The sequence below is a fragment of the Lissotriton vulgaris genome, chromosome 1_1 (genome assembly GCF_964263255.1).
Source record: "Lissotriton vulgaris chromosome 1_1, aLisVul1.2, whole genome shotgun sequence".
NCBI classification, from domain to species: Eukaryota; Metazoa; Chordata; class Amphibia; order Caudata; family Salamandridae; genus Lissotriton; species Lissotriton vulgaris.
Genome location: NC_141685.1, coordinates 327,765,018 through 327,792,237, shown reverse-complemented (window position 1 = coordinate 327,792,237; position 27,220 = coordinate 327,765,018). Strand labels below are relative to the sequence as shown.

The window sequence follows — 27,220 nt, the reverse complement described above, 5'->3', positions numbered from 1 at the left end:
GCAATAGGTCTCGCGTAAATGCGAGTCCTATTGCATTGCAAATGCTTGTTTGTTCCTTTCTCGTCTCTCGTCTTGTATTCGCTTCTCCCCTTCCTCACTATTCCTTCCTCCTCCCCCTCTCTGATGTCATTACTCTCCACCTGTGATCTTTCCCGTCATATTTGCCGAGGTTCTCTCTCCCTTTACATCGACTTCCTCGTCCCTCTATCCAGCGTCCTTCTGCCCCCTTTAATCCTCTCACACGTCTCTCCACATCTCTTCTTGTTTCCCTCGTTTCCCACTTTCTTTCTCGCTCCCTTGCACCTGGCTTTCTTTCTCTCTTTCCCCTCTTCTCTCCTTTCTAACACTCTGTAAGTCTCGTCCCTTTGCATCAGACTATCTCTCCTTTCCCCCTCTCCCTGGCCCTCCAGTCACCTGGCGCGGGGTTGCTCTGGGTGGACCTGTAGTCTGATGATGGTTTAGGTGACCCGTGCTGCGGTGTCTCGGCCTTGCATCACTCCCTCTCCACCCATAGCTGGAGGGCACGGATTTGTGCGTGCATCTCTCTGCCTCTCCACCCCTAGCTGGAGGGCACAGATTTGTGCATGCGGGTGGGGCGCCACCGAGCATCGCGGTGTTTGCTTTGTGCAGGACTCGTGCCTGCTCCGGTGTCTTGTGATTGTTTTGTTCACTAGGACGAGAAACCTTCAGCTGCTATGCGCACCCTGTGACCCTGGGCAGTCTGCTGGATTTTCCACGAGCCTTTATTCGTTCTAAATTCTGAATCCGAAGGGGAGGGGGGAGTTTGGGAGCGCCTAGGCCTTGCACAGGCGGTGATTTATAAAATGTCTTGCAGAGGTGATGCCTACACCCCCCTCTCCACATCTGTTGGGTTCACATGCTTGATGTTAGTGCACGTGACAAACATTACTGTGACCCTAACACTTTCTCTTCTCAGAAGATGCTCTCCAGGGACCCGTGCTGCTGAGGTTTCCTTGAAAAGCGCGAAATCTCTGCCACTTAATGTGCGATGCACAAGTCTTTGCGTCTAGTGTGTGATGCACGTGTCTCCACAGTAGTGCCCTTCTGCAATGCAGTGGTTTGATGACGTCACTATGGACAGATGACTGGAATTATTCGACAGCAGACAAAAAAGGCAAATTATCTGGTATAATACCGCACATTTTGTGGTAGTATTACCTCATTCTTTTGGAGTTTTTACACGTTAACCTAATCTGGGCAACTATTTTCCCTCATTAGTACCACTTTGAGACGCAAATACAGAAATATGCAACAGAAAGATGTGCAGTCAATGTTTGCCATGGGTCTTCCACCCTGCTACATCACCTGTTGCTGCTTTTTTGGAAACTTTTTATCCATTTGAGCTGAAAACTTTTTTTTGTGAAAATCTGCACATTAAGCAGCAGGTGATGGATTATGTGGCAAACCCATAACAATACAAAAACACAGCGCCTGCAGAATTGCATAATTCCAGGGCCCCTGGCTTGGCTTATCTGGGCCACTGATCCTGTCCCCATGTACCCGCCTGGTCGCCCCCACTCCCCCTGCCTGCTCCTCCTTACCTGCTGCCAGGAGCCTGACGCCAGACGCCGAGCCTACGCCCCAGCCGCCGCAGGGCCGCCAGCCGAGCCCCCAGCTTTTCCCGCCGGCGCTGACTCGAACCCGCCCCCCCCGCCTGCCGATTGGTCCCCGCGCTTCCCGCCTCCCAGCGGACCCTCCCTCTCGGCTCCCTTCTTATGACGCCCCCAGAGCGACCGCGCAGCGGACGCGCGCAGCGGGAGCACCGATTGAGCGCCGAAGGTGCGCCAAAGGTAAGCCCGTCTGCGCCCGTCCGCGCCTGGACCGCGCCCAGTGCCAGGACCCCTGGCCCCCGAGGACCCCAGCCCACCCGCCGGACCTACGACGCCGCCTCCCTCAACGCACTCAACACCGGCCGAATCCCGGGATGCTGCCGAGCCACCCCGAGACGAGCCCACGGACCCTTCAGCTGCCACACCTGCAAGTTCACCTGCATCCGGACCTGTCCCGCACCAACACCCGCCAAGCCGAACGCCAGCAGCAACCACCTGAAGTGCATCCTCCTCAACACCCGCTCTGTCCACAGACACGCCATCGAACTCTGGAACCTCCTCGACACCACAGCTCCTGACGTCGCCTTCCTCACGGAATCGCCATCGCCATCCCAGAGGGCTACAACATCACCCGAAGAGACCGCGACAACCAGACTGGAGGAGGCATCGCCATCATCTACAGGGACACCATCCGCATCAAGACCAACACCGACGACACCCTGACAACCGCCGAACACCTGCACTTTCAGATCCACACGGACCCCAAAACCACCCTCAGAGGCACCCTGATCTACCGACCCCCGGGACCACGCACACAATTCAGCGAGGACATAGCCGACTTCATCAGCCCGCATGCCCTCCCCTCTGCTGACTACATCCTCCTGGGGGACATCAACTTCCACCTGGAGAACAACAACGACCGCAACACCATCACTCTGCTCGACAACCTCGCCAACCTCGGTCTCAAGCAGCGGGTGTCCACCCCCACCCACCTCGCCGGACACATACTCGATGCCGTCTTCTCATCCAGCAAAGACATCGCCTTCAGCCACGCCACCGGACTCCACTGGACGGACCACAGCTGCGTCCACTTCACCTTCAAAAGAACGACGATCCACCACCACCAGCAACAGGTTGCTCGAAGAAGCTGGAACAAGATCACAGCCGACCAGCTCGCCGCTTCCCTGAGCCAGCACCCTCCCGCCAGCTCAGCGAACCCCAGCCAGGCCGCCGACAACCTCACGAAGTGGATCAGCAACTGCGCGGACGAACTCGCCCCACTGAGGACCCCGCCCAGCAGACCCGGCAGCAAGAAGGCCCCATGGTTCACTGACGAACTCAAGAGCTCCAAGAAGAACTGCGCAGCTCTCGAGAAAGCCTGGAGAAGGGAACCAACACCGGACAACATGACCACCCTCAAGCTTGCCACCCGGAAGCACCACCAACTGATCCGCGCCACCAAGAAAACTACATTCAAGGACCGGCTGGACAACAACGCACACAACTGCAAGGAACTCTTCAACATCGTGAAAGAGCTCTCCAACCCCAACGCCGGTAACAACGACATCACCCCATCGCAAGACCTCTGCAACTCCCTCGCCTCCTACTTCCACAACAAGATCGCGGACATACACAACAGCTTCAGCACTCAACCGACGCACGCCACGACCGAACCACCGCCCCCCACCACCACCCTCCGCGCCTGGACTCCGATCAGCACCGAAGACACCGTCCGCATGATGAACTCCATCCACTCCGGATCTCCAACCGACCCCTGCCCTCACCACGTCTTCAACAAGGCCGACGCTGTCATCGCACCCCACCTGCGGGACATCATTAACACCTCCTTCGACACCGCCACCTTCCCGGAGAGCTGGAAGCATGCCGAACTCAGCGCCCTACTCAAGAAACCTACAGCGGACCCCACCGAACTCAAGAATTACCGCCCCCATCTCGCTCCTCCCGTTTCCAGCCAAAGTCATCGAGAAGACCGTCAACAAGCAGCTGGCCGCCTTCCTCGAGACGAATGGATCCCTCGACCCCTCACAGTCTGGCTTCCGAGCCAACCACAGCACCGAGACCGCCCTCATCGCTGCCACCGATGACATCCGAGCCCTGATGGACAACGGAGAAACAGCGGCCCTCATCCTCCTAGACCTCTCCGCGGCTTTCGACACTGTCTGCCACCGCACCTTAGTGAACTCAGACAAGACGGAAGTCCTCATCCTGGGCTCCTCGCCCTATGCCTGGGACGACTCCTGGTGGCCCCCCGCCCTGGGCACCGCACCCAAACCGACAGACCACGCACGCAACCTGGGCGTCATCCTGGACTCCTCCCTCTCCATGACCAGACAAGTCAACGCCGTTTCCTCGTCGTGCTTCAACATCCTGCGCATGCTACGGAAGATCTTCCGGTGGATCCCCACCGAGACCAGGAAGACGGTCACCCAGGCCCTCGTCACCAGCCGACTGGACTACGGCAACGCCCTCTACGCCGGAACCACCGCCAAGCTCCAGCAGAGACTCCAGCGGATCCAGAACACCTCAGCCAGACTCATCCTCGACATCCCACGACACAGCCACATCTCCGGACATCTGAGAGACCTGCATTGGCTTCCCGTCAACAAAAGAATCACCTTCCGTCTCCTCACCCACGCACAGAAAGCCCTACACGATCAAGGCCCGAGCTACCTCAACAACCGCATCAACTTCTACGCTCCCAAACGCCATCTCCGATCAGCCAGTCACGCCCTCGCCGCCGTCCCCCGCATCCGAAGAACGACAACAGGAGGAAGGTCCTTCTCCTACCTGGCCGCCAAGACCTGGAACTCCCTCCCTCCCGACCTGCGCCTGACCCAAGACCACCTCTCCTTCAGGAAGATGCTCAAGACCTGGCTGTTCGAGCAGTAGCAGCACCCCCCCCCCCACCCCCCCCAAGCGCCTTGAGACCCTCCGGGTAAGTAGTGCGCTCTACAAATGTCTTTGATTGATTGATTGATTGATAATTGTTGCTGCAAGAGAAAAGGTTTGCAAGTGAACAAAACCTGTGCAAGCTTTATCAAACCAAATAAGCAGGGGCTGACCCAAGGCAGGCCTGTCAGAAGATGTGGGGGTAGAGGGGTCATTAGCACGAGGCCCTGAGGGCCCCTCCCTGGTGTGAGGAGCATTTATTTACAGATTTTAGAGCAGTGCTTTCCTCTGTTAATGATGAGGCGGGTAACACAGCCACGGCCGCTGGATGGAGCAGATACCAAAATTGCTTTCAGCTGAGAGACTTTTTTTTTTTTCGGCAGCTGCCGCTATTTAACTTTCTTGATAGAAAATGACAAGCAGAGGTCAGTAAAATACCAGAATCACTTTAGATTCCAGTCCATAGAATTTGTCTTCCACGAGCACTCGAAGACATTAATATTTTTTTTCAAATCTTGTATTTTCAGTGATATGAACACCAAAGGCCCTGATTTTATATTAAAAACAGAGCTTTGGACTATACCATTTCCTGCTGAAAGGCCATATTTCTCTCTATGTGTTCCCATACCTGGTGTGTCAAAAAGAAAGTCCCTCAGCAGACAGGAGTTCTGGTATTTTACTGACCTCTGCTGGTCGTTTTCTATCAAGACAGTTAAATAGAGGCAGTTGAACAGAAAACAAAAGTCCCTAAGCGGAAGCAGACAAATCTTAGGGCTGATCTCCACAGCTCACAAACAGTAAACAATATACAAGAGGTATATTGCTCGACCTAAAAAGAACATTTTTTAGTAAAAAGGCTTAAACAGCAGAAGCATTGCACAAGGCTGATACTGTAATGCGCATATTTTCATATAAGTGCATTGATTTATCTTCTGCAGGTGTTCATAACATCTGAAACCTGGCAGGTATTAAAGCATGACTGCATATTTCTTTGTAAAATATACGTGAAGTTGTACCAGTTTCACCTTTACTTTTTCACAAAACCAATAATAAAAATGGATAAAATACAGATAAAGTTGACAAGAAATAAATAAGGATAAATACAGACGGAAATTACAAAAAAATTAACACTATAAAACCAGGAGCTCTAATTATAATGTATGTAAGAAGTATTTCACTCAATGTTTTCAATCAGGATCTGAAACAATGTGTGGTAAGCCATGGCACAATACACCCTCATCTTTAAAATAGCCCGACCTGTTGGCTTTGCCAATGCTTGCTTATATCGCAAAGTAGAATGCACATTAAAGGGCAAGGTGTTTCTAGTGGTTAGTGAACAGGTTGTTCATTTGGAAATCTTAAGCTAAAATGTCACTTTACTGCTGCCCTATTGTGTGACATTTTACAGATCTGCTACTTTCCCAGGTTATGTGTTCACCAAACTGTGACGTGAAAGGCTGAAGCTGTGAAGGAGTGAGATGGCCGCCGCTGCACCTGAGAGCAGAAGGCACATGCCAGGCCTGCTGACAGACCTAGGCGTAGCGCTTTCAAGGGCCAGTCGGTGGAAACGATAGGAGCTAAAAGCCTGGAACAACCTCCCCATCCATCTCCAAACCTCCACCTCCCTCGCCGAATTGAGGAGCAGTCTCAAGATCAGGCTGACCGAATAGCCCCACCCATGCAGCGCCTGGATACCCCTCTGGGTGGGGTTCGTGCTCTACAAATAAGGATTGATTGACTGAAGTTCAAGGAGACATTAATTAAAAACAAGTCCATTGTTTGCTGCTTGATCCACAACACCCCTCCCAACCTTTTCAGCTAATTACAGGCATTCGTTATATGATGCGCAACAGCCATTTCACGCATAAGTCCCAGGAGTGTTTTTCATTTATGCTGTTCTTCCCCGGATGTGCACGTGGCATGGATCTATGTGTTCTTGATGTTATTAGGGCACGCGCTGTTCTGAGAGCAAATGTGATGCCCTCTATGCTCTGGTCTAGATGTCCGGATGGGCAGGGAGAGGAACAGGAAGTGTTGGTCAGGACAGGAAGCTCCAGACCAGGGATACTCAAAGTAAGGCCCGGGGCCAGCATACGGCCCTCCTGACCTTTAATTGCGGTCCATAGGTGAACCTTTATTTAAATGTTAATTAAAGTAACGGAAAAGAAGGTGTCCTTGACAACTTATCTTTAGGAACACCTTTAGTTTTAAATACATCTTGCACTATGTTGTATCTTGTCTTCATGCTTCACATTGTCTTGACACTGTCCCTTTAACCTGTTCATTCCTTTTGGATCTTTCTTTACTCCTGTGTTCTCTCTCTTTGCCTGGTGTGGCAGTTGCCTGCTAGCCTGGAGAGGGACACCAGCTGTTGCCTGTAGCTTATAATAAATATACCTTTCCATTGGTATTCTTGTATGGACTTTATAACTTCTTTCCCTACAACATTTTGGCGACGAGGATGGGATACGAACTCACGCGTGAGCTTTAAGTATATAACCTACAATGCGGATGTGGGTGATGTGGTTGTGAGGGGAAAGAATTTGGTTGATGCTTGTTCTGAGGAGGTGGTTGTGAGGGGAAAGAATGTGGTTGATGCTTGTTCTGAGGAGGGTCGGTGCTCAACGAGCAGGATCGGGAAACCTCCTTCCTACTTGCAGGATTATTATTGTGACGATCCTTCGTTTTTTTTTTTGTTTGGGTTTATTTTCTTTATTCCTTTTTGTTTCAACTGAAGGAATGAGGATATGTTGTATCTTGTCTTCATGCTTCACATTGTCTTGACACTGTCCCTTTAACCTGTTCATTCCTTTTGGATCTTTCTTTACTCCTGTGTTCTCTCTCTTTGCCTGGTGTGGCAGTTGCCTGCTAGCCTGGAGAGGGACACCAGCTGTTGCCTGTAGCTTATAATAAATATACCTTTCCATTGGTATTCTTGTATGGACTTTATAACTTCTTTCCCTACAACACACTAAACATGTAAAAACATGATAAATTCTCTGCAAACTTCCCAAAAGTGTATTTTATTAAGATGCATGTGCGTTGCGTTGACTTTATTGAATGAGTTACTTACCTTCGGTAACAATGTATCTGGTAGAGACACAGCCCAGGCGCAGATTCCTTCACTTACAATATCTCCAGGCGTCATACTGGATCCGGAAAACATTCCGCAGCAGTACCTCTGCGTGCCAGGGGGCGGTGACGCACGGCTCATCCCTGACGTCGTCCATTGACGTGACATCAGAGGAGCCATATAAGCCCCCTCACCCGGTGCGCTGACGCCAGTTTTCGTCTGAGAAACATTTCCGCGCCAAAACGTGGAGCTACCACCAAAAACTGTGAGAGTAGGGGAACAGTGTGCGAAAAAGATGAAACAGAAAAAGAAATTGAATGGTGAAAAACAGCACCATATTGAAAAATAGTGAAGGGAAAAAGCAGAGCACCGCTCTGAGAAGCACCCCCTGCAAAATCGAACTCTAAATCCTTCCCAGAGGCAGAAGAAGATGTGAAAAAACATCATGGCAGATGACAGAAGTCTACAACCACAATATATGACTGTGAAGGGCATCAAGTCCGGAACACATGAGCAATGAAAATCAACCACAAGTCGGTACCAGAAAGGAACGTTGTATCCCCTGTAAGGGACCTATAGACTGAGGCAGAGCCAATAGACTTCAAACCAATAGACTGCAGGGGAGGTAAGAAACCCCAAGGCGATTGAGAAGGGATGGGGAGAACATGAGTAGACCCCACATTGGATGACCGAGGGCATAGGGATGACAAAGGACACATGGTACATGAGCATACCGCCCAATCACAAGAATGGGTGGAGTAAAGCAAACAAAAAAGTATGAAGCATCCCGTTGAGGAGTGAAATGAAAGATGTCACCCAGCAGAAAGACAAAACCACCCAGAGGGAGGCGAATGCAAAAACCCAACCTGAAAAGGTCCTCGCAGAGTGGGGAGGATGGGCGGGTGTTAAGGAATCTGCGGCTAGACTGTGTCTCAACCAGATACATCGTTAAGAAAGGTAAGTAACTCGTTCATCGGATAGAGGCATCTAGCTGCAGAGTCCTTAACTTAGAATAGATACCAAAGCATACTCATAGAAGAGGCGGGTCTGCGACTGAACCCCACCAAGTTCCAGAGAGAACTTAGCCGTCAACAAGGTAACAAAACACAGTGGGGACAGCAATGCCGGCGCAGCCAACACCAGACCACAAAGCTCTGAAAAGAGAGGAAAACAATGTGAGGCAAAGGCACCACAAGCCGTCAAAGAACAGCCCAAAAACCCCTGTGTGTATACCAGGTTGAGAGAAAGAAGCACAGAGCCAGAAATGCCAGTGCGGAAGTGAGAGTTCATGGCCTCTTAAGGAAGATGAACTGAGCCTAGGGTCTGATGGATCCGCAGGGTCTGATGTGTCAACAGGAAGCAAGACCCAGAGAAAGGACAAAACGGTATGACACAGTCAGTGAATACCGGTGGAGTATGCACAACAGTGGAAAAAAGCACTGTTGAACCTGCACCAGCTAAGATAAGTGGAGCAGCATTGGCTGGATGCCGACCCATGGCAAGAAAGTGCTGGCATTACCAGAAGCACAAGACACTCCAGTACGTAGTCGATCCCTCACACAGACATGTGAGAGGGCGGATGGCAACAAGCAGAAGCACCCAGAACAGTACCACAGTAAGACTGGTATTCAGGTGGAAGACAGTAATACTCATAGGCATACAGTGTGGACGCCAGAACCACACCAAGTATAGGGAAATCCCCCTGTAGGGTAGCATGAGCAGCCCAGGTGTGAAGGATCCATCACCAGGTAGGCAACCGGCAAAAATGGGCCTCCGGCAAGCCAGACACACACACACAAGAGCTCGCATCATGAGCAGACCGGGGCGAAGACCACGGACACTGTAACAAGGAACGTTGCCTACGAGACCCCGCTGTAGGAGAGCACAGAGTAGATATATAGTAAGAAAGATACACATCTAAAAAGGGATATGTTGCAAAAAACAAGACAAGGGTACGCCATAATTACCAACAGTCATGTTGAAGCAGAGTTGTACAGGACAATGTCCAGCTCCGTAAGCGACATCAGCCACCCATCCAGGAGGAGCCATGGTCCCCCGCTAGACAGATGAGGAGATGGAGCAGGACACGAAAGTGGAAAAAGTCAGGACCAATGTAATGGCCTAGGGATGTACAGACAAGACCACCCAAGAAAGTGAGTATCCTGAAAAGAACACTTCCCTTGAGAATGTTACAGTAGGAACCCAAAGCAGAATAGCGGAACACACCTGCGCAGAAGGCAGCAGGGAAGTAGGAAAAACTCCTGTTTGGGAAGTGCCCAAAAAATGAGGGCACAAGGCAGTGTACAGCATAGACGTACATGGCGAAGATGCCACCGCCTATAGACAAGGTTAGACAGGGCTGAAGTACGAGAAAGCATTACCCATCCCGTAGAGTGGAGGGTAGAACAAGTCACCACAGAAGCGGAAGAAAGAACGCAGGCACCCCATGATAGCAAACATACCAGGGTGCACCCACAGTACGCTCAAATACTGAAGAAGTGTGCCGCGCAGCAGCCCCACCCTGGTGCTATACAATGGCAGGGCTTCAGCCACAGAAGAACTGTGCTGGAACGGAACAGAACAAGGGGTCCCAAGGGACAGTTGCTGGTAAAAGGAAGAGCAGCCAACATGGACAAAGAGGAGCACTGCGAAGCTGAAAAACGCTCCTGGGAAAGGCAGGCGAGGCAGAAACCTTACAGTAGGGAACCTCTACCGATGCTTCGAAGTACTACGGACAACCGTAGACCCCATCCCTAACTGAAAGTGCAATAGAGCGACACCAACCTGTGGGTCGCATAACAGCAGAAAGAGAGGACAGAGTGATCCACAGAAGAACCTCTGTGAGGAAGACTCCATAGGAGCGTACCAAGCATTTCTTTTAGGAAGGCAGCTACACAATAGCCAGCAAATACCCCACATAGGGTAATTTCTACCCCCGGCATGGGGGCTCCTCTTGACTGAAAGGAAGTCAGAACCAGCTGATTAGCTGTACTCAACAAAGGCAAACATGGCAAAGTAGCCTCCTAGACCATCTGGGTATTACGTCATGAACCCAGGGTCCAAAACAAACAAGGCAATGCTGCCTATGCACAAGAATAAGCAGCACAAAGTCATACAACGTATGAAGAAGACAGGTCATAAGGATGAGAAAGCCAGGCCACCAGGGTCAGATAATCACGGGAGACCAGACATGAGGAGGGAGACCGCAGAATCAGCATGACAGTCAAAAAGGTTGGCGCCATTGAATGGCAGATCCCGAAGAGCGTCCCGAACATTGTCGGGAAAACAACTATTGCGCAGTCATGCATGGCGGTGCAAAGCAACCGACCAGGCCATTGCCCTACCCACAGAGTCAGTAGCATCCAGGGCTGATCGACGGGAAAATTGTGCCATTCCCCAGCCATCAAGAAGAAGGCGATGCAAGTAAGCCCGGGGCCATTCTGGGAGAGAAGGAAGAAGGAGCTCAACCAGGTCCCAAAGGGCAAAGGAAGCACTTGCGAACACGCAAGATGTGTTCAAGGCACGGATGCCGGCACTGGCAAAAATGTGGCAACCGCACGTCTTAAGCCACGGAGACTCCCTAGTAGGAGGTAGCAACGGCAGAACATAAGGAGACTAGAGGCGAAAGCCGCCTGGACAACCAGACCCTGGGCTCTAGGGTGAAGAGACAAACAGACAGGATCGTCTGGGGCAGGGCGATGCCGGCCAGCAATGGCCTGATCAACAGGGTCACAAGAAGAGGGCAGTGCCCAGGTACCAAGCAGGATATCAAACAAAGACCCACCAAGGGGCGGCTAAGGCTCCACGTCCACAGGCTCCATGTGGAGGAGATCCAGTAAAGGATCAGAGGGCAGGGAAATCACAGGGGGCTGCAAGTGAAGAATAGCCGCAGCCCTGCGAACAGCCCTCGCAAAAGCCACACTAGCCTCTGCCGCCATTCTGGGGAGCAACAACAAACTATCGGTCAGGGACAGTTAGAGGCTAACTCGTCCACTGGACAGTAAAGGTGGAGGATCCTGAGTTTGATCCACCGGCCATGGAACACCCATTGGCCATGCACCAGGGGGCACTGAAACGACCCTGGACATGGTGAGCCCAGAGGGATTTCATCCTCCTGTAATAGAGGAGCTGTAGGCGCCGACCGATGTCGAGATGGTGTTGCATCAACGTCGAGAACCTCCGAAGGGGACTCCATCAAGGCGCGTACTGACGGCGACTTGTCCTCCACCTGCAGGGAGGAAAGAGGTCGACAGGGCGTCGAACTCAGTGCCGCAGCCAATGTCAGCGCAGGAAGCCGCACAGGGCTATTCAGTGACTGGACGGGTGGGCTGGACGGATGATGCCCCTCCGGGTTGTGTCCCGACGTCGTATGGACTCCGGATCGGGAGTCGATGCACGCAGGCAGTGCCAAGGACGAATCCATCGGGGAAGACCTGACATGAGTCCTTCCTCCTCTGTGGGACCCGAAGACGCACCAGGAAGAGGGGGTGACCCGAAGAAAGACTGGAGAGCCTTTGAATAGGCCTCCAACTGGGTCCTTGTCGCTCCAACACCTGGGATGGGTGGGTATGGGGGAGATGACTCCTGGGCGCCTGTGCCTGGCAAAGACTTAGAGCAGCGGGCCCCAGCATCCCGTTTACGGGAGGACGACCTCTGTGACTTACGCTTGTGCTTACCGGTCTCCGAACGACATCCGCGGGAACGACCCCATGAGCGGGCACGATCCCGAGAGGTAGCTCTGTGGCGGAAAGGCACAGGACGGGACATCCGGCCGGCCAACAGCTTCATACAACGCTCCCTTAGGGACTTTGGTTTCATCTGCCGACAGGCATCGGACTCTTCAGAGTCGTAGTCACTCCCAGGCACCACATACATATCGCGTGCGGATCCGTGACAGATAATTGCCGCGTACAGGTCTCACACGCCTTAAAGCCCGAAGGCATTGAACACTGTTCCATGACGCCAAAGGCATCGAGAAGGCCTAAAAAACAGGCCAAGGAACCGCTGGTTTTCCTGGATCCGCGTTGGGACGTGGAAAAGCAGAAAAACAGATGTCAGCAGGCCGGGTGGAGCGAGGGGGGGGTTATATGGCACCGCTGACGTCATGTCCGTGGACGATGTCAGGGCGGAGCCATGCGGTGCCGCCCCCCGGCACGCAGAGGTACTGCTGCAGAAAGTTTTCCGGATCCAGTCTGTTGCCGTGGGATATTTTAAGTTAAGTTATCTGTGGCTTGATGTCTCTATCATATTCTTGGTGCATGTGAATAGAGCGTGGGTGGCAAACAGACATTGTGTGAAGGCTCAGTTTGTTGTCCAGACACCATGCCTCTGTTTCAAGTCCCCCTAAACCCACCTTTACCACACCGATCCTTGCCCTGCATGCATTGGTGCGGCCCTCAGGCATGCCACAGACAGTACTTTGCGGTCCCCGGGGATATGTTTGCGAGTACCCAGGCTCCAGACAGTTAAGCTGGGGCCGGGTTTGGGGGAGGGAGTAGTTTTTAAGGGTGGGTGGAAGGTTTTGGGGTTCAGGGCCGGGAGGTCGGTAGTTTTTTTGGAAGGGGGCAGGGTTTTAGGGCGAAGGGGATCAGGGTAGTTTTGAGGGCGGTGGAAGGGTTTTAGTGTTCAGGGCAGATTTCAGGGGAGGAGTCCATTTTAGGGCTAAGGTTGGAGAGGCTGGGGTTGGGTAGTTTTCAGCAGGGGAAGGGTTTTAGGCCTAAGGACTGGGGAATGGGTAGTTTTAAGGGCAGGTGGGGGTCAGTTTTAGGGCTCAGGGTGTGGGGCTGGGGTTGGGGTAGTTTTTGGCAGGGGGCAGGATTTCAGGTTTCAGGGCAAGGGGAGGAAGAGGGATAGTTTTAAGGGCAGGACAGGATCGGTTTTAGGGCTCAGGGCGGGGCGGCGTGGTAAGGGGCAGTATTTTAGTGCTTTGAGTGGGAGGGTTCGGGTTTTGTTTTTGAGGCAGGGACCGAGAGTTAGGGCTTAGGAAAGGGGGAGGCGTCAGGGTAGTTTTAAGGGAAGGGCTGAGGCGGGTGGATAACAGGACTGGGGTATCAGTGTTAGGGTGCAGGGCAAGTGGGCTGGAATATGAAATTTACCATGCATATCCGTTTACCAATCATGCCTTTACAACATTATTTGTTGTAAAGCAATGCGTGCTTAAGATGCACTCGTTGTTGCAACCGCATTGTTGAGCCCAGTGTGGTTTTTAGCCATGCATGCTTCTGTCATGGAACCTTGAAAATCCCCAAAGGGTCACAAGGGGTGAAGCTGCTGCAGTGCAATACAAAGCTGTGCCTTGATCACCCTCTTTGAGCATCAGGACCATGATGTTAAGCCGTTCAGGAAGCAGCCTGGTGCCTACCTCGCGGACAATATCTAGCATGTTGATTTACACGAATGAGCAGCTATGTTTGGGCCCATTCTAAGTTAATTGCAATTGGTTTACTGTTAGCCAGAGTGCATTCAGCTCTTGGTCTGATTGAACACTAAATCATATAGTCATTGAGTGAATATGTGCCTGCATATAAGTCAGGATCTGATAAATGCTGTTGTAGCTCATCTTCAGAGATAGCCTCACTGTATGACTGATTGTTATTGGTCCACTGTCCTAGCAGCTGCATGCATCTGATAAATCCTTTTCCGTTACTTCTTTCTTGAAAAAGCTTTACTTTAATGTCCTGAAACTTTTTTGGTCTCAATCATTCTTCTATGGGTAAATCCTTCATACAAGCCTGTTCCATCTTTCTGGGCCTCTAGGATTTAGAACTTTATCTCTGTGCATTCAACACTTATCCAGGGGAAACAACCTTTACAACGTGACCATTACATCCCACTACACTTACAATGCAGGCATTACATCGCAACATCCTTTACAACGAATATCTTGCTATGGGTCTTTTCCAGTGTTCTCTTGGGTGTCACACACCTGAATTGCTTTTTTTCAGTATTTTGTTTTCTCCTCATTTAATTCCTCAGCTTAGTCTCATTCTTTAGTCTTCTTCCAAATTACCTGCCCATTTAATGTAACATTGACTGAAATCCACAATTTTACATTGTACACATTATCACATATTTTTCATTCTGTTTGAGTATTAGCAATTTGTGGACACACTTGATCCATCAGCGGACTGAACATTCTGGAGATGCACTCTTGGTAGACAGGGGATATGCAACAAGGACAACCCTTTAAGCCCACGGGGACTAGGGTAAGTATTATATATGTATACAAAGTGCAGTGGGCATCATTTTTTTAGGTGGGACTAACACCGTAAATCTATGAGTCCCGCAATCAATGTAATGACTATCACAGTACAGAGAATGTTTCTCAATTCAACCAGAAAAGGTCTGACAAGAGCTTCATTGATGATATAAATTCTCCAAAACCCCTATAGTCATGAGTGTACTATTATATACAAAGCGTAAAAGAGGCAGTGCTCTAGTGAGTGTGACAGTATATGTTATGTTAGATTAGTTTGTACAGCGCACAGCTACCCAACAAGGGTTTCCCAACGCCAAGCCTGAAGGAGGAAAAAAGAGAAAAAGAGAGAAAAGAAACATTCAGATGAATAATGAATTATTGGTTAAACAACCAAGTTCTTAAAAGTTCACGAAAAATAATGTATGAAGTTTCATAACGATGTGCAATGGGAAGAGAATTCCACATAGATAAGCCAAGGCACGCAAACAAACAACCTCCCATTCTTGTAAATTTAATCCTGGGCACCAAGAATTTTCTCTGAGTGGTCGATCGTAGTGGACGACAATCTTGGTAAGGCTGGACTAGGTTTTGCAGGTATTTAGGGGCAGAACCAACCTTTATTTTATACTTGTAACTAAGGGCTTTAAACTTAACACGGTTTTCGACCTTAAGCCAATGTAGATCTCGCAAAACACTGGAGATGGGAGATTGTTTAGGAGTCTGGCAGAGCAGCCTGGCAGCAGAGTTTTGTACCGCCTGTAACCTCCGTGTAACATCATTATTTGCCCTCAAATAAAGGTTGTTTCCGTAGTCCATTTTAGATGTCACAAGCGCCTGGACTACAGTCTTTTGAGTAGGGGCCGAGAGCATCCAGATTATTTTTTCAACCATTCCAAAATGGTGAAACAAGTGGCTGCCCCCTTCACTGCCTGCTGCTTCATAGATTGTTTGTCATCGATGATGACTCCCAAATTACAGACATGATCAGTGGGCTGGGGTAGGACACCCATTTCACCCGGCCAATGCTGGGGGCCCCAGAGATTTTTATTTTTACCCAAAATTAGGACTTCAGTTTTTTTGCCATTTAGCTTGTCAATTTGCTTGAAAAAAAAAAAAAATATATATATATATATATATATATATATATGCAAATCCAGCCCGTCTCCGATGTGCTTGCCGCACAGAAAGGCACGCAGACAACAGAATTAGCACTCCAAGGCGAGGTATATTTCCAACTGCAATTTATTTGTGCAACATGTGGGTAAAAGCTGCCATCAGACGCGTTTCGGGCACGTCCGTGTCCTTGCTCACTGACTATATATATATCTACACTACTATTATAAAGTAAGAACTGGGAACCTTTGAGGCGGGTAAACTCGGGAACCACAGCGCCAATCCAAACACCCAATACATCATTGGAATTGGCAGGGTGTAAATGTAAATGTAAATGTATAGGCATTTATATAGCGCACTACTTACCCGGAGGGTCCCAAGGCGCTTCGACCGCTGCGAAACCCTTCCTGGCTTCCCTGAGAGACGGTCCCTTAATGGGTATCTCCAGGGTGAGACCAGGCATCCCCGGCGGTCTGGTGGGGCCGTTAGTGAAGATGAGGCAAGCTAATGCCCAGAGTTGCCGAGTGTGATCGCTGATCAGAGTGGGCACCGAGGCGAGAGAATTATCGAGTCCGCTGACCCTGGTCCAGAAACCTGCCGCGCCGGGAATCGAACCCTGGTCCCGGGCCATAGGCTACATACCCAAAAAAAATATACCTTCTTTAAAAAATATACCTTACAAAAAAAAGTAGTCCCTTCGAAGTAGCGCCGGCCGTGTGCGCTAACGTGCTGACATCATCAGGAGCGCGGGGAGGAGTGGTGAACAGCGTGAAGTTTTGCAGACTGGAGCGGGCTGGGAGGAGCGGTAAAATGGAGGATAGCGGGGAGGAGCGGTGAACAGCGGTGACTGGAGCGGGCTGAGGTACGTCAAACGGAGGAGCGGTAAACTTTGGGGGAGGACCGGTAAAGTTTGTCGGACTGTAAGCCTCATCGCCTTTGCAGACTGGAGCGGGCTGGGAGGAGCGGTAAACTGGAGCGGTGGACAGGATAGCGGGGAGGAGAGGTGAACAGCGGTGCCACCGGACGCCCGCGGTGGGCTGAGGAGGTGCTATGGGGCCCTTGGATTGTGGAGCGCGGGGAGGAAAGTTAAACTTTGGAGCGCAGGGAGGAGCGCTAGGCTGCCTGATTGCCCCCGGACAACGTCGGGCGGGCTGCTAGTATATATATATATATATATATATATATATAAATAAATATAAAACATAAATACAAGACACTGTACAACCTAGACTTATCAAGCAATTTGAAATGAGGTCTTAGAATAAGTATTGCATACTCACAATGGAATATGGAAAGATGCTGATGTTTCGACCCAGGCTGATTGAAAGGGCCTCCTCAGGACTTAGGTATTTGGCGTAGAACCATTGAGCATCTAAACTGCCTAGTTCAGTACTTTGTGTAATGGTGAATGTAAGCATCCAAAGTCTGGTCCAAAATGGGGCTCCAGGAGGTATGACCTGTGAAGGGATTGTCACCGCAATACAGCTACTAAATTCAGACTCATCTGACCCATGAGTTGTCACGAAGGACGCAGCCAACAACATCCGCTACTCTCCAGTAAACTCCAGCAAGGGAATTTTGAAAATCAGGAAGGTGCTCATATTCGCGCGCTCTCCAGCGGACTGCTTGTGTCCTAATGTAATTTTTACTGAAATCCACTATTTTTATATTTGCATATTTTTCTTAGACACCACCTATGCATATTTTTCTTAGACACCACCTATTCCATATTTTTCATTCTGTTTGAGTATTATCAAGTTGTAGTCACACCCGATGCACCAGTGGACTGAACTTTCTTTAGATGCTCTCTTGGTAGACAGCGGGTGAAAAGGTAGTTGAATACTCTCTTCATCCACCAACTGATTAGGTGGAACTGTGTATGGTGGAGCGCTGAAGCCACAGATGCATTTTCAGAGTACGTATTACCCTATTCCCCCCTGACCCCTTCTAGTGAACAAGTGTATAGAACTGAACTTCAGGAAGTTCTCTGCCACAGGCTCGGACTAGCATATATGGCAATCTGGAAGTGTCGGAGGGGCTGGTCTGACAGGTCTGTGCTTGACCGGTGTTTGGCCTGTTTGTAGAACTGCTTAATTGTCTGACAGGCCGGTCTTTACCTTTGATTTCCTTGATGTTACCACAAATATTTCCTGCAGCAAGCACAAATGTATGCAGCCTCTCAAACTGTGCAAAATATCTATATAGCATGTCTGCACAAGTTCAAAACTGCATCGATTTGAAAAGGCACGTTTTTCTGCTATCTGATTCTATAATTGAGGCGACTTTTCTTTTGGTGCCAGGTGCTATTCTCTGTCCCAGTCCGGCCAACCTCTGTCATGCAAACTTCTATTTAGCATGCAGGATTTTATCTGTACCATGCACATAAGCAGTACTTGAAAGGTCTGCTGTGGCTTCTAGATTTGTAAGTAAAATTGGGCACCTGTGTATACAACAAGTACCCATTTGGAGTCTTTCTGCTCCTGCCTATCACTGCGTTTCCATTTCTGAATAATGTAAACATTCCTCTAGAACATAATAGGACAGCTATGGATAACACATGCACTGTTTAGCCCAACCGAGGATCCCTTTGCAAGAACCCAATTAATAACACAGCTTCAAAGTGCATAGCAAAAGTTAAACAATCGCATCTCCAGTTTGGGAGAACAAATGGTTTCTTAAGAGTATTTATTTATTTTGTACTTGTGAAGGTCACTTCAATTCTTGCCCCACTACAGTTCACTACTGCAGCAGTTCTTTACCTTTTGACTTTATGATGCGGAGGTCTCAGCGAAAGTAATTTCTATGATTTGAATCTCAAAACAGTACACAAAACACAGAAACACGTATATATCTAATATATACAAAAATAATGCAATATTTTGTTTAATCCACAAACAAAAAATGCTATTTTTTTTTTTTTATTTTAATCCGAAGTTAGAGCTTTTCAAATGTAATTTTATTTGTAAAAGGTGACGCAAACTGAAAGGTGAACGAATATGCTACCCTCTAGTCTTTTTTGTTCCTAATACATTCTCTCTTTTTGTTGGTGCATGTAAGTGCTTCAATTTAGACCACCAATAGTCCACACGACATTCTGTTTTCTGAACTGGTGCTGCTGCCACGAATCACGATAAGGATACCAACTTAACTCTTAGCTTCCAGTTTCAAATGTCTTCATATTTACAGTGTTAATCAATATTCAGTTTTGCTTGTTTATATATTTGTACTTTAATAATCTGCTAATATTACCTAATGTCAAGGACACCCGTGGTTAAGAACCTCCTCACTACCGGGTCCTGCCCCATCTTTGAAGGGGCCCTAAGTCCCCTCTGCAGTATGTGTTCTATTTCATGGGTGTCCCGGCAGGAAACATTTAAAAGTTCGACAGAATTCACTGTGCTTTCTCAGAGATGATAGAAACAAACTTGCAATATTATCACTGCAAAGGAAGAGGAGCACTAGCAAAAGGCACCTCCGTGAAGAGAGAACCAATGGACAAATACAGCTGATACAAAAAAGAGAGAGACAAGGGATGATGGGGAAGAGGAAGGAGAGACAGAGAGAGGACAGGGGTTTTACACAGGGTCCACCTTTTCCCAGAGTGCAGGGATCCCTGGGATTCTGCTCTTGTGGGAAGCCTTTCTTGCCACCTGCCATCTTTGCCCAGAACAGTCTGCATTTAATTAAAAAAGCCACCCAGAGCCTCCTTGCCTTTTTTACTCACCTATCCTTACCTATCCAGCATATAGAATGCAAAGTCTCTCTGGTCGTGTTTTAATTGAGGGCCTAAAGGTGAAACTTTTCATAGGGGAACCCCTTTAGATTTCTTTGCACCCCTGCTAGAAATCTCATCAGGCAAGTTATTTGGATAACTGTTCAGACCAGACGTGGCTCATGTCAACCAACCGGGGAAGACTAGATTGAGACAAAGACATAGAGGAGCTCAGCGAACAACCCCCAGACTTAACATGAGGAGAAGCGGATTCACGGCTGCAGTCCACCCAAGTGTCAATCACCCACCTGTCTGTCTGGCAGTTGCTCTCATAGCTGAAGGCACATTTCATGATGCTGTCAAGGGTCATCAGGCTGACATGCGAATAGATATCCAATGACTTGTCTTCTGTGGCCAGGGACTCCCATTTACACTAAGAAACAAGAGAAAATGTGCACATTGAGATAGTATTTACTTATTGTAATGGAAGGATGTATCACTGAAAGACCAGTGTTGTATATTGTTCTTAATGCATATTTTCACAAGCTAAAAAGAGTGCAAGCATGTATCTGGACCTTAACAATGACTTCCTTTTAACCAGTGGACCCTTCTTCCTCCCTGGTTAGTGACAAAAACACATGGCGAGATATAGGTGAAACAATGATATACACCAACACCATACTTTATTTCTGATGTGGGATACCTTAGTAAATGGCAGAGCATATTTACAGTTACATTTCAACCTTTGTTACCAGTCAGAAATTAGGTTATTCATTTGGGATGAGGGTGTCCCTGCCAATTTACATCTTAAATTCCCTACTTAGGGGGTGGAGGGGGCATACCAGGGAGGAGTCAGCCGGACACCCTGTATGGCCGGGCGTCTTCACACACTTCTTCCTTGGATCTCAGTTTTGAGAGTATTTGTGAAAATTGGGCACAGTTTCTTCTCTTTCAATGTATACCTGTTGGATATTTTAGTTTTCGACTGCCTATTGTTGCATTGTAGACCTAGATGTGGGGAGTTTCTTTGTATCTTGTTTCTCTTCTGTTCTTCTTTACTTTGCACTGAGCACATGCCGGCCCACATCTCGCCGCTCGCCATTTGGGTTAATGCCCTATTTGACCCAGTGACTTAGAAGGACCCTCTAACAAGGAGGGGGTGGGAAGAAACATCACTACACCAATGCCATCTATGAACACATACACCTTTGTCACCTGAAATGAGTACGCTTTTGGGCTCCGCATGAAAACGGCACAAAATATTGCAATACTTAAAGCGCACAGGCTGTGACATTGTACTGCTCCAGGAGACACACCTAACACAGGAGGAGATATCCACACTTCAGTGGAGGTGGAGAGGACAGGTGCTAGTCACTGGGTTTTTCTCCTAGGCAAGTGGAATGCTAATATGGATGCGGCCCAGGACATTGCTTGAATCTATCACTGTGACAGTGGACAGAGAGGGCAGATAAGTGCTCCTATGGGGCATGCCTAAACAGATTACGGCTACTGCTGGGCAGCATCGATGCACAGAACACCGGGCAAACAATTTCTAGACGCACACCACTGCTGACGATGGAGGTGGGCTCATCCGTGATTCTGGGGGATTATTACAACAGAGTGGAGGATGTTCATTTAGGTAGATTAGTACCACCACAGAGCCACCCATGGTAAAACTGGTGATGGAATTTAAAGATACTCTATTTCTGTGGATGAATTGGGGCTGAGTCTTGGCGCCCATTCTGATGTGGAGACTTTGGCCCGCCCTTCTGGAAGAGCCGACCTTTAGGGAACCTTTGGGTGATACCATCAGAGGCTATTTTTAAACAAATGAAGGTACTGCCCGACACCACAACACAGAATGGCAGGTGTTCAAAGTATTTATTTGTGTAATTTATATAGCGCGCAGCTACCCCAACGGGGTGTCCCGGCGCTTCTGAGTGAAATCAGAGTGATAGTCCTGGGGGAATTAACAAAAGAGAAAAGTTTTTAGTGCCTTACGAAAGGGTAATTCTTCCTGGATCGTCCTAATTGCGATCGGGAGTTTGTTCCAGAGAGTTGTGGCACAAACCTGGAAGGTTTTACCTCCAGAACGTGCTTTCCTGAATCTTGGTATGGAAAGCAGATGTTGGGAGTTGGAACGGAGGTTCCGAGAGTTACAATAAGGACGGATACTAACAAAGAGGTAGGCCGATCCCCTACCCCTAGTTGCTCGATGGGCTAAGGTCATGGCTTTGAATGCAGCTCTTTGAAGGATTGGAAGCCAATGTAATGCTCTGCGATGTGGCGAAATATGGGTGCGTAGGGAAAACCCCGCTGACCAGCCGAACAGCCGCATTCTGGACTGTCTGGAGCCGATGTAGGAGGCCCGCGGGCAACCCTAAATACAGGCCGTTCGCATAGTCCAGGTGAGATGTAATCAATGCCTGGACTATGGTTTTCCTGGTATCACTAGGGAGATAGGTGATGAATTTCCTAATCATCCTGATCTTGGAAAAACAAGCGGCTGAAACGGTCTGTATTTGGTTGCTAAAAGAAAGATTAGAGTCCCACTTGACCCCTAGATTTTTTACAGAGTCCTTAGGGACAGGGGGAAGGATGAGTTCCTGTGGCCACCAGAGAGTTGAGTCAAGAGGGGAGGGTTGATGGAAAAAGAGAACCTTCGTTTTCATCCCATTTATGCGGAGGCAGTTATGGTCCATCCATTTTGAAATGTCCCGCAGACAATCCTTCAAAGGATCAAAAGTAGTTTGCGTGGCACTCTCATAGGAGAAAAGCAGCTGAATATCATCTGCATAGGAAGTAGCTATGATGCCCGACCTTGCAATGAGTTCAGCCAGAGGAGAAAAATAAACATTGAACAATAGTGGGCTCAAAGCCGAGCCTTGAGAGACACCCCATTTCAGGGTACGGCTAACAGAGGTAAAAGGGTGAGTATAGACTGCCTGGGTGCGATTAGACAAAAAAGAGGTCAGCCACTCCAGGGCCTTCCCCTGAATACCCTTCGACCGAAGACGGTCAATCAAGATGGGGTGAGAGACAGTGTCGAATGCTGCCGACAAGTCGAGCAGCACCAGTACCGCTCTGGAACCCCCATCCAGTTTCCACCGCACAGAGTCAGCCATTTCTATAAGGGCAGACTCAGTGCTATGGCACTTTCTAAAACCATGTTGGGATTTATGAAGTAGGCCGTGGGTTTCAAGAAAACCTGCCAGTTGTTGCTGCACTAGCTTTTCAAGGACCTTGGCAGGGGCTGGGAGCAGAGAAATGGGTCGATAGTTCACCGGCTCATTAGGATCTGTATTAGCTTTCTTTAAAATCGGGACCAGTAGGGCATGTTTCCAAGACTCCGGGAAAATTCCGGTTTTGAGCGAGTCATTCCAGATGTAGTTGAGGAAGGGATTAAGAAAAGAGGCCAATGATTTATATTGCTTGGCTGGCCAAGGGTCAAGTGGTGAGCCGGAGCGGCATCTAGACAGTTCCATCAGTGAGTGTTCCAGTGAGATTGCCTCAAAGTCTGAAAAGGTGGAAGAAGACTCGATGCAGTCAGGTAAAGGCGTATCACTCCCAAGATCATTATTCTTGGGGAAGGTGTCATAGATCTTCGCGATCTTGTCTTCAAAGAAGTCAGAGAGGCGGGAGCAAAGGGCCTGAGAGACTGGAAGACACTGTTTAAGAGCCAAGGGATCTGTGAAAGTCTTCACTGTGTTAAAAATTTCCCTGGCCGAGCCATGCGCTCTATTAATTTTCTCCTCCAGGTAACATTTTTTATGCTCAATTATTTTCCTACGGTATTCTTTGAGGGCCAGTTTATATTTAAGTTTTGTGTCAATAGAATAGGATGACCTCCACCGGCGCTCCAACAGCTTACAAGAAGATTTATATTTCTGAAGCTCGTCGGAGTACCATGGGGCGGAGGGAGCTGCTCGAAAGGTTTTAATCGGTCGCATAGGAGCGAGCGAGTCAATAGCAGAGGTGACCCAGCAGTTGAGGTTAGTCAGGCGTGAATCTAAATCAGGGGCGTCTTTGGGAGTGGTATTTACAAGATGTAGGGCAACACTGTCAGGGGAGATCTTACTCCAGTTACGTCCTACCGCCTTAGGGGGAATTCTAGGTCTCACATGCTGGCAAAAATGAATAGCAAAAGGGATAACAAAGTGGTCCGACCAAATCACCGGATAGGGATCCTCAATCAGGATGTTTGAGAAATTCGAGCAAACAAGATCAAGAGTATGACCAGCTTTGTGCGTAGGTTGAGAAACCAATTGGCTTAATCCAGCATCTTTTAAAGTAGAAAGAAAGTTAAGGCAAAGCTTGTCAGATGAGTCCTCTGCGTGTAAATGTAGGTCTCCTAGTAAGGTAAAATTGGCATAGCGTAAGCTAGCCTGAAGGACATAGTCCAAAAATGTAGCCAAGTCAGAAGCCTTAGATTTAGGAGGGCGATAGACCAGTAGCCCTGTCAGTGTGGTATGTTCAGCTGATTTAAAGTAGTCATAAGGGGATTCTGCGTAGGCCAGGCAGTGGGAGGTACAGAAAGGGCTATAGAAGGAACTAACAACCCTAGAGAGCTCTATACGAAAGCTACACACCCTACACCCTTGGCCCTACACACGGACCCTTCGGCTAGAACCCAGATTGCAACTAAACCGGCAACGCATGCAGCAACACTAGAATGGCTTTGAGTGCGGACAGCCCAAGAATACATGCACACAAATCAAGTTCAAAGTTCAAAAGTACTTTATTCGGTTAAAAACAAAGAATAACCATGAAAGTAGCATGTAAAATACAGTTTACAATGGATAGGATGACCATTATTTAAAATCACAGCAAAAAGACATATTAAAAGACATAAATACATCATAAGAATTAATTCATACGAAGGGTTTTACGACAGTTAAAAACCAATTTAAGAAATTCGGAGAGTGACGCTACCATAAAAACAGTATCCATTTTTTGAAACTCTAAAAACGCTAGGCGGTATCTATATACATTTAAATCTTTAAGAATTGGGATGATAAGTTTTATGCGATAGTAAGTATAAAATTTACAAAAAAATAAAATGTGAATGTCGGATTGCGGGGACACATCATCACATGGACAGGGACACAAGTCTTTCAGCCAACAATTCATCTCAGGGAAAGATAGTAACCTAAAAACAATGTTGAGTCTAAACCGGGTTAAAAGGAAACGTTCATGATTGGACATGTATAGAGATAAATATGGCTGTAGTTTCTCGCCAGTTATGATCGCCTGGTGGGCAAAGACAGTCTTATGGGTTTTTTCCCCAACTTTTTTAAAAAACACTGTAGGGCCATAACAGTTTTAGAAAACAACAGGGTTCTAGCATTAATTGCACTAGTCCATGAGCCACTTTCATGAAACAAGATGCCCAGATACGGGAAAGTAGAGGTCTTCTCTAGGGGATTGGAGTTTATAAAAATAGGCTTCAAATGCCTGCTTGTTCTTGTCCCGCAGTACATAGAAAATGTCTTGGAGCAATTGATTTTCAGGTCCAAGCTAAGCATGAAACTATTAAAAGATGTAACCAAAGTTTGAAGTGCCATTGGGGTGCGTGCCATCAGGACTGCATCGTCCGCATACAGTAGTGCAGGGACAGGTCTCCTTCCCACCATAGGCATATCCCTGCCCTCCTGCACGACGCGATGCTCCAGACCATTTATGTACACTAAAAAGAAAATAGGCGCTAAAACGCACCCTTGGAGTACACCGCGACCAATCCCAAAGTGTCTGCTACATTCACCCTCTTTCCCGTACCGGACCGTTGCAGTGGCCCCAGAATATAAATCTCTCAGGAAGCATATAATAGCATTATCTACCCCCAGTTCAGCCATTATTTCCCACAGCTTATTATGGGACACACAATCAAAGGCCGACGATAAGTCGACAAAAGTGAGGTATAGGCGTTGTTTTTTAACCCTTATATACTTCTGTTGCAAAATAAATAAATTTAACCCCTGCTCTATAGTCCCTAAACCCCTTTGAAATCCGTAGTGAAAATCGCTTATCACCCCATTTTCTTCTGCCCAGCTTTGCAGCTTAACTAAAACCAATCTCCCAAGAATTTTTATGGAGGAATCTAATAGAGAAATTGGCCTATAACATGTGCAATTCTGCCTATCTCCTTTCTTAAAAATCAGGACAATGATTGACGTAAACCAGGTAGGGATAAGGCCTTTTGCCAAAGCAACATTAAATAGCTGGACCAACATTGGCCCCCATAAATCAGTATTAGCCTTATAAAGGTCAGCTGGTATGCCATCGGGTCCAGCCGCCTTACCCCCCTTAGTTGCCTTCAGACTCGCAAGGACTTCGGGAAGGGTTACGACCAAATCTTTTGGTAGATCCATATTTACCAACATGGAATCAGGACCTGTATCGGGCACTAGTTCAGCAGTCATATAGAGGGAGGAAAAATGAGCCACCCACTCATCTTCTGTAATGGCAATTTCCATGCGTGCTTTATTGTCATAAAGGAGCGGAGTATTTATAACCCTCCAGAAAGCAGCCTGATCCTTCGATTGTGACGCCGAACAAAGTTCATCCCATGCCTCCCTTTTTATCAGATCCTTCCTGTCTTTCAGTACTGTGTTGTAGTTCTTCCTTAATTCTCTGATTAGAGTTACATCCCGGGGTCTCTGATGAATTGCATGTTTAAGCTTGGTTAAGGCTTTAGTTCAATTATTATCAAACCATGTCTTATTAGTCTTTAGGCAATGTTTACGTGTAACCCACAAAACCTCCTTAATTGTAGTAGCAATAATTTTAAAATGAGCTAAAATATCATTACTCTCTGCGTGTTCATCCAGACAGATCAAAAAGCTATTCATACACTTATTCACCACTTTGGACAAAAAATCATTCGGGACCACTTTACTCCATTTAAGAGTAGAACCATTTTGGGTACCTAACTTCACATCCTGCGCCATATACTTAGAGCTTGGTACATTTTGGGATGAGACAAATAGGTTCTCCATTTCTACTACCTGTGGGAAGTGATCACTTAATGCTAGGTCCATTAAGCTAGAGCTAATTAACCTTCCAGCAGAGCTATTTGTACAGAGGCTAAAATCAATGATAGTCGAGGCCCACAAATCACTTTGAGGGTGGCAGCGAGGGCTGTCTACTGGTGTTTCTTATCCTACCAGTCGACTGGGGTCACCCGATTATCTCATCTAAATAGCATCAGATGAGGTGGTATTTACCCAGACTGACATCCATGGGGTCTTTGTCAACCACTACAGGGAACTCTATAGGGCTCAGCCATGGGAGTACCCGAGCACGAGATAGAGTAGGGCACCACTGCCCCGCTTATGGACCCCAGAGTATGAGGCTTGGGAGGCTTGGGAGGACCCATAATGGAACACAAAATCAGGAAGGTCAAATCGGATATGGCACAGGGTAAATCCCATGGTCAGATGGCCTGCCTGCTGAATTATACCATAGTCTATTCCACGGTTCTCGCGCTCAAACTGGCTGTCATGTATACATCAACTCTGCAAATTGGTTCTCTATTCGACACCACTAGGTAACACCTTATAATGTCAACTCCTAATTCGAAGGGCGACCCCTTTGACGCTGCCGCATATAAGCCGCTCTCTGTGCTAAATCTAGGCTACAAAATT

At 48.2% G+C, this 27,220-nt stretch overlaps 1 protein-coding gene across 1 annotated transcript in view; it reads right to left on the bottom strand.

Annotated features, from left to right (window-relative positions):
• Positions 1-27,220, bottom strand: part of LOC147747125 (cytochrome P450 4B1-like) — a 353,249-nt gene that overhangs the window by 193,930 nt on the left and 132,099 nt on the right. Inside the window, exon 5 of the mRNA XM_086952384.1 lies at positions 19,886-20,010. Within this exon, the coding sequence (XP_086808510.1) occupies positions 19,886-20,010 (125 nt within the window). The remainder of the gene's footprint in view (positions 1-19,885; positions 20,011-27,220) is intronic.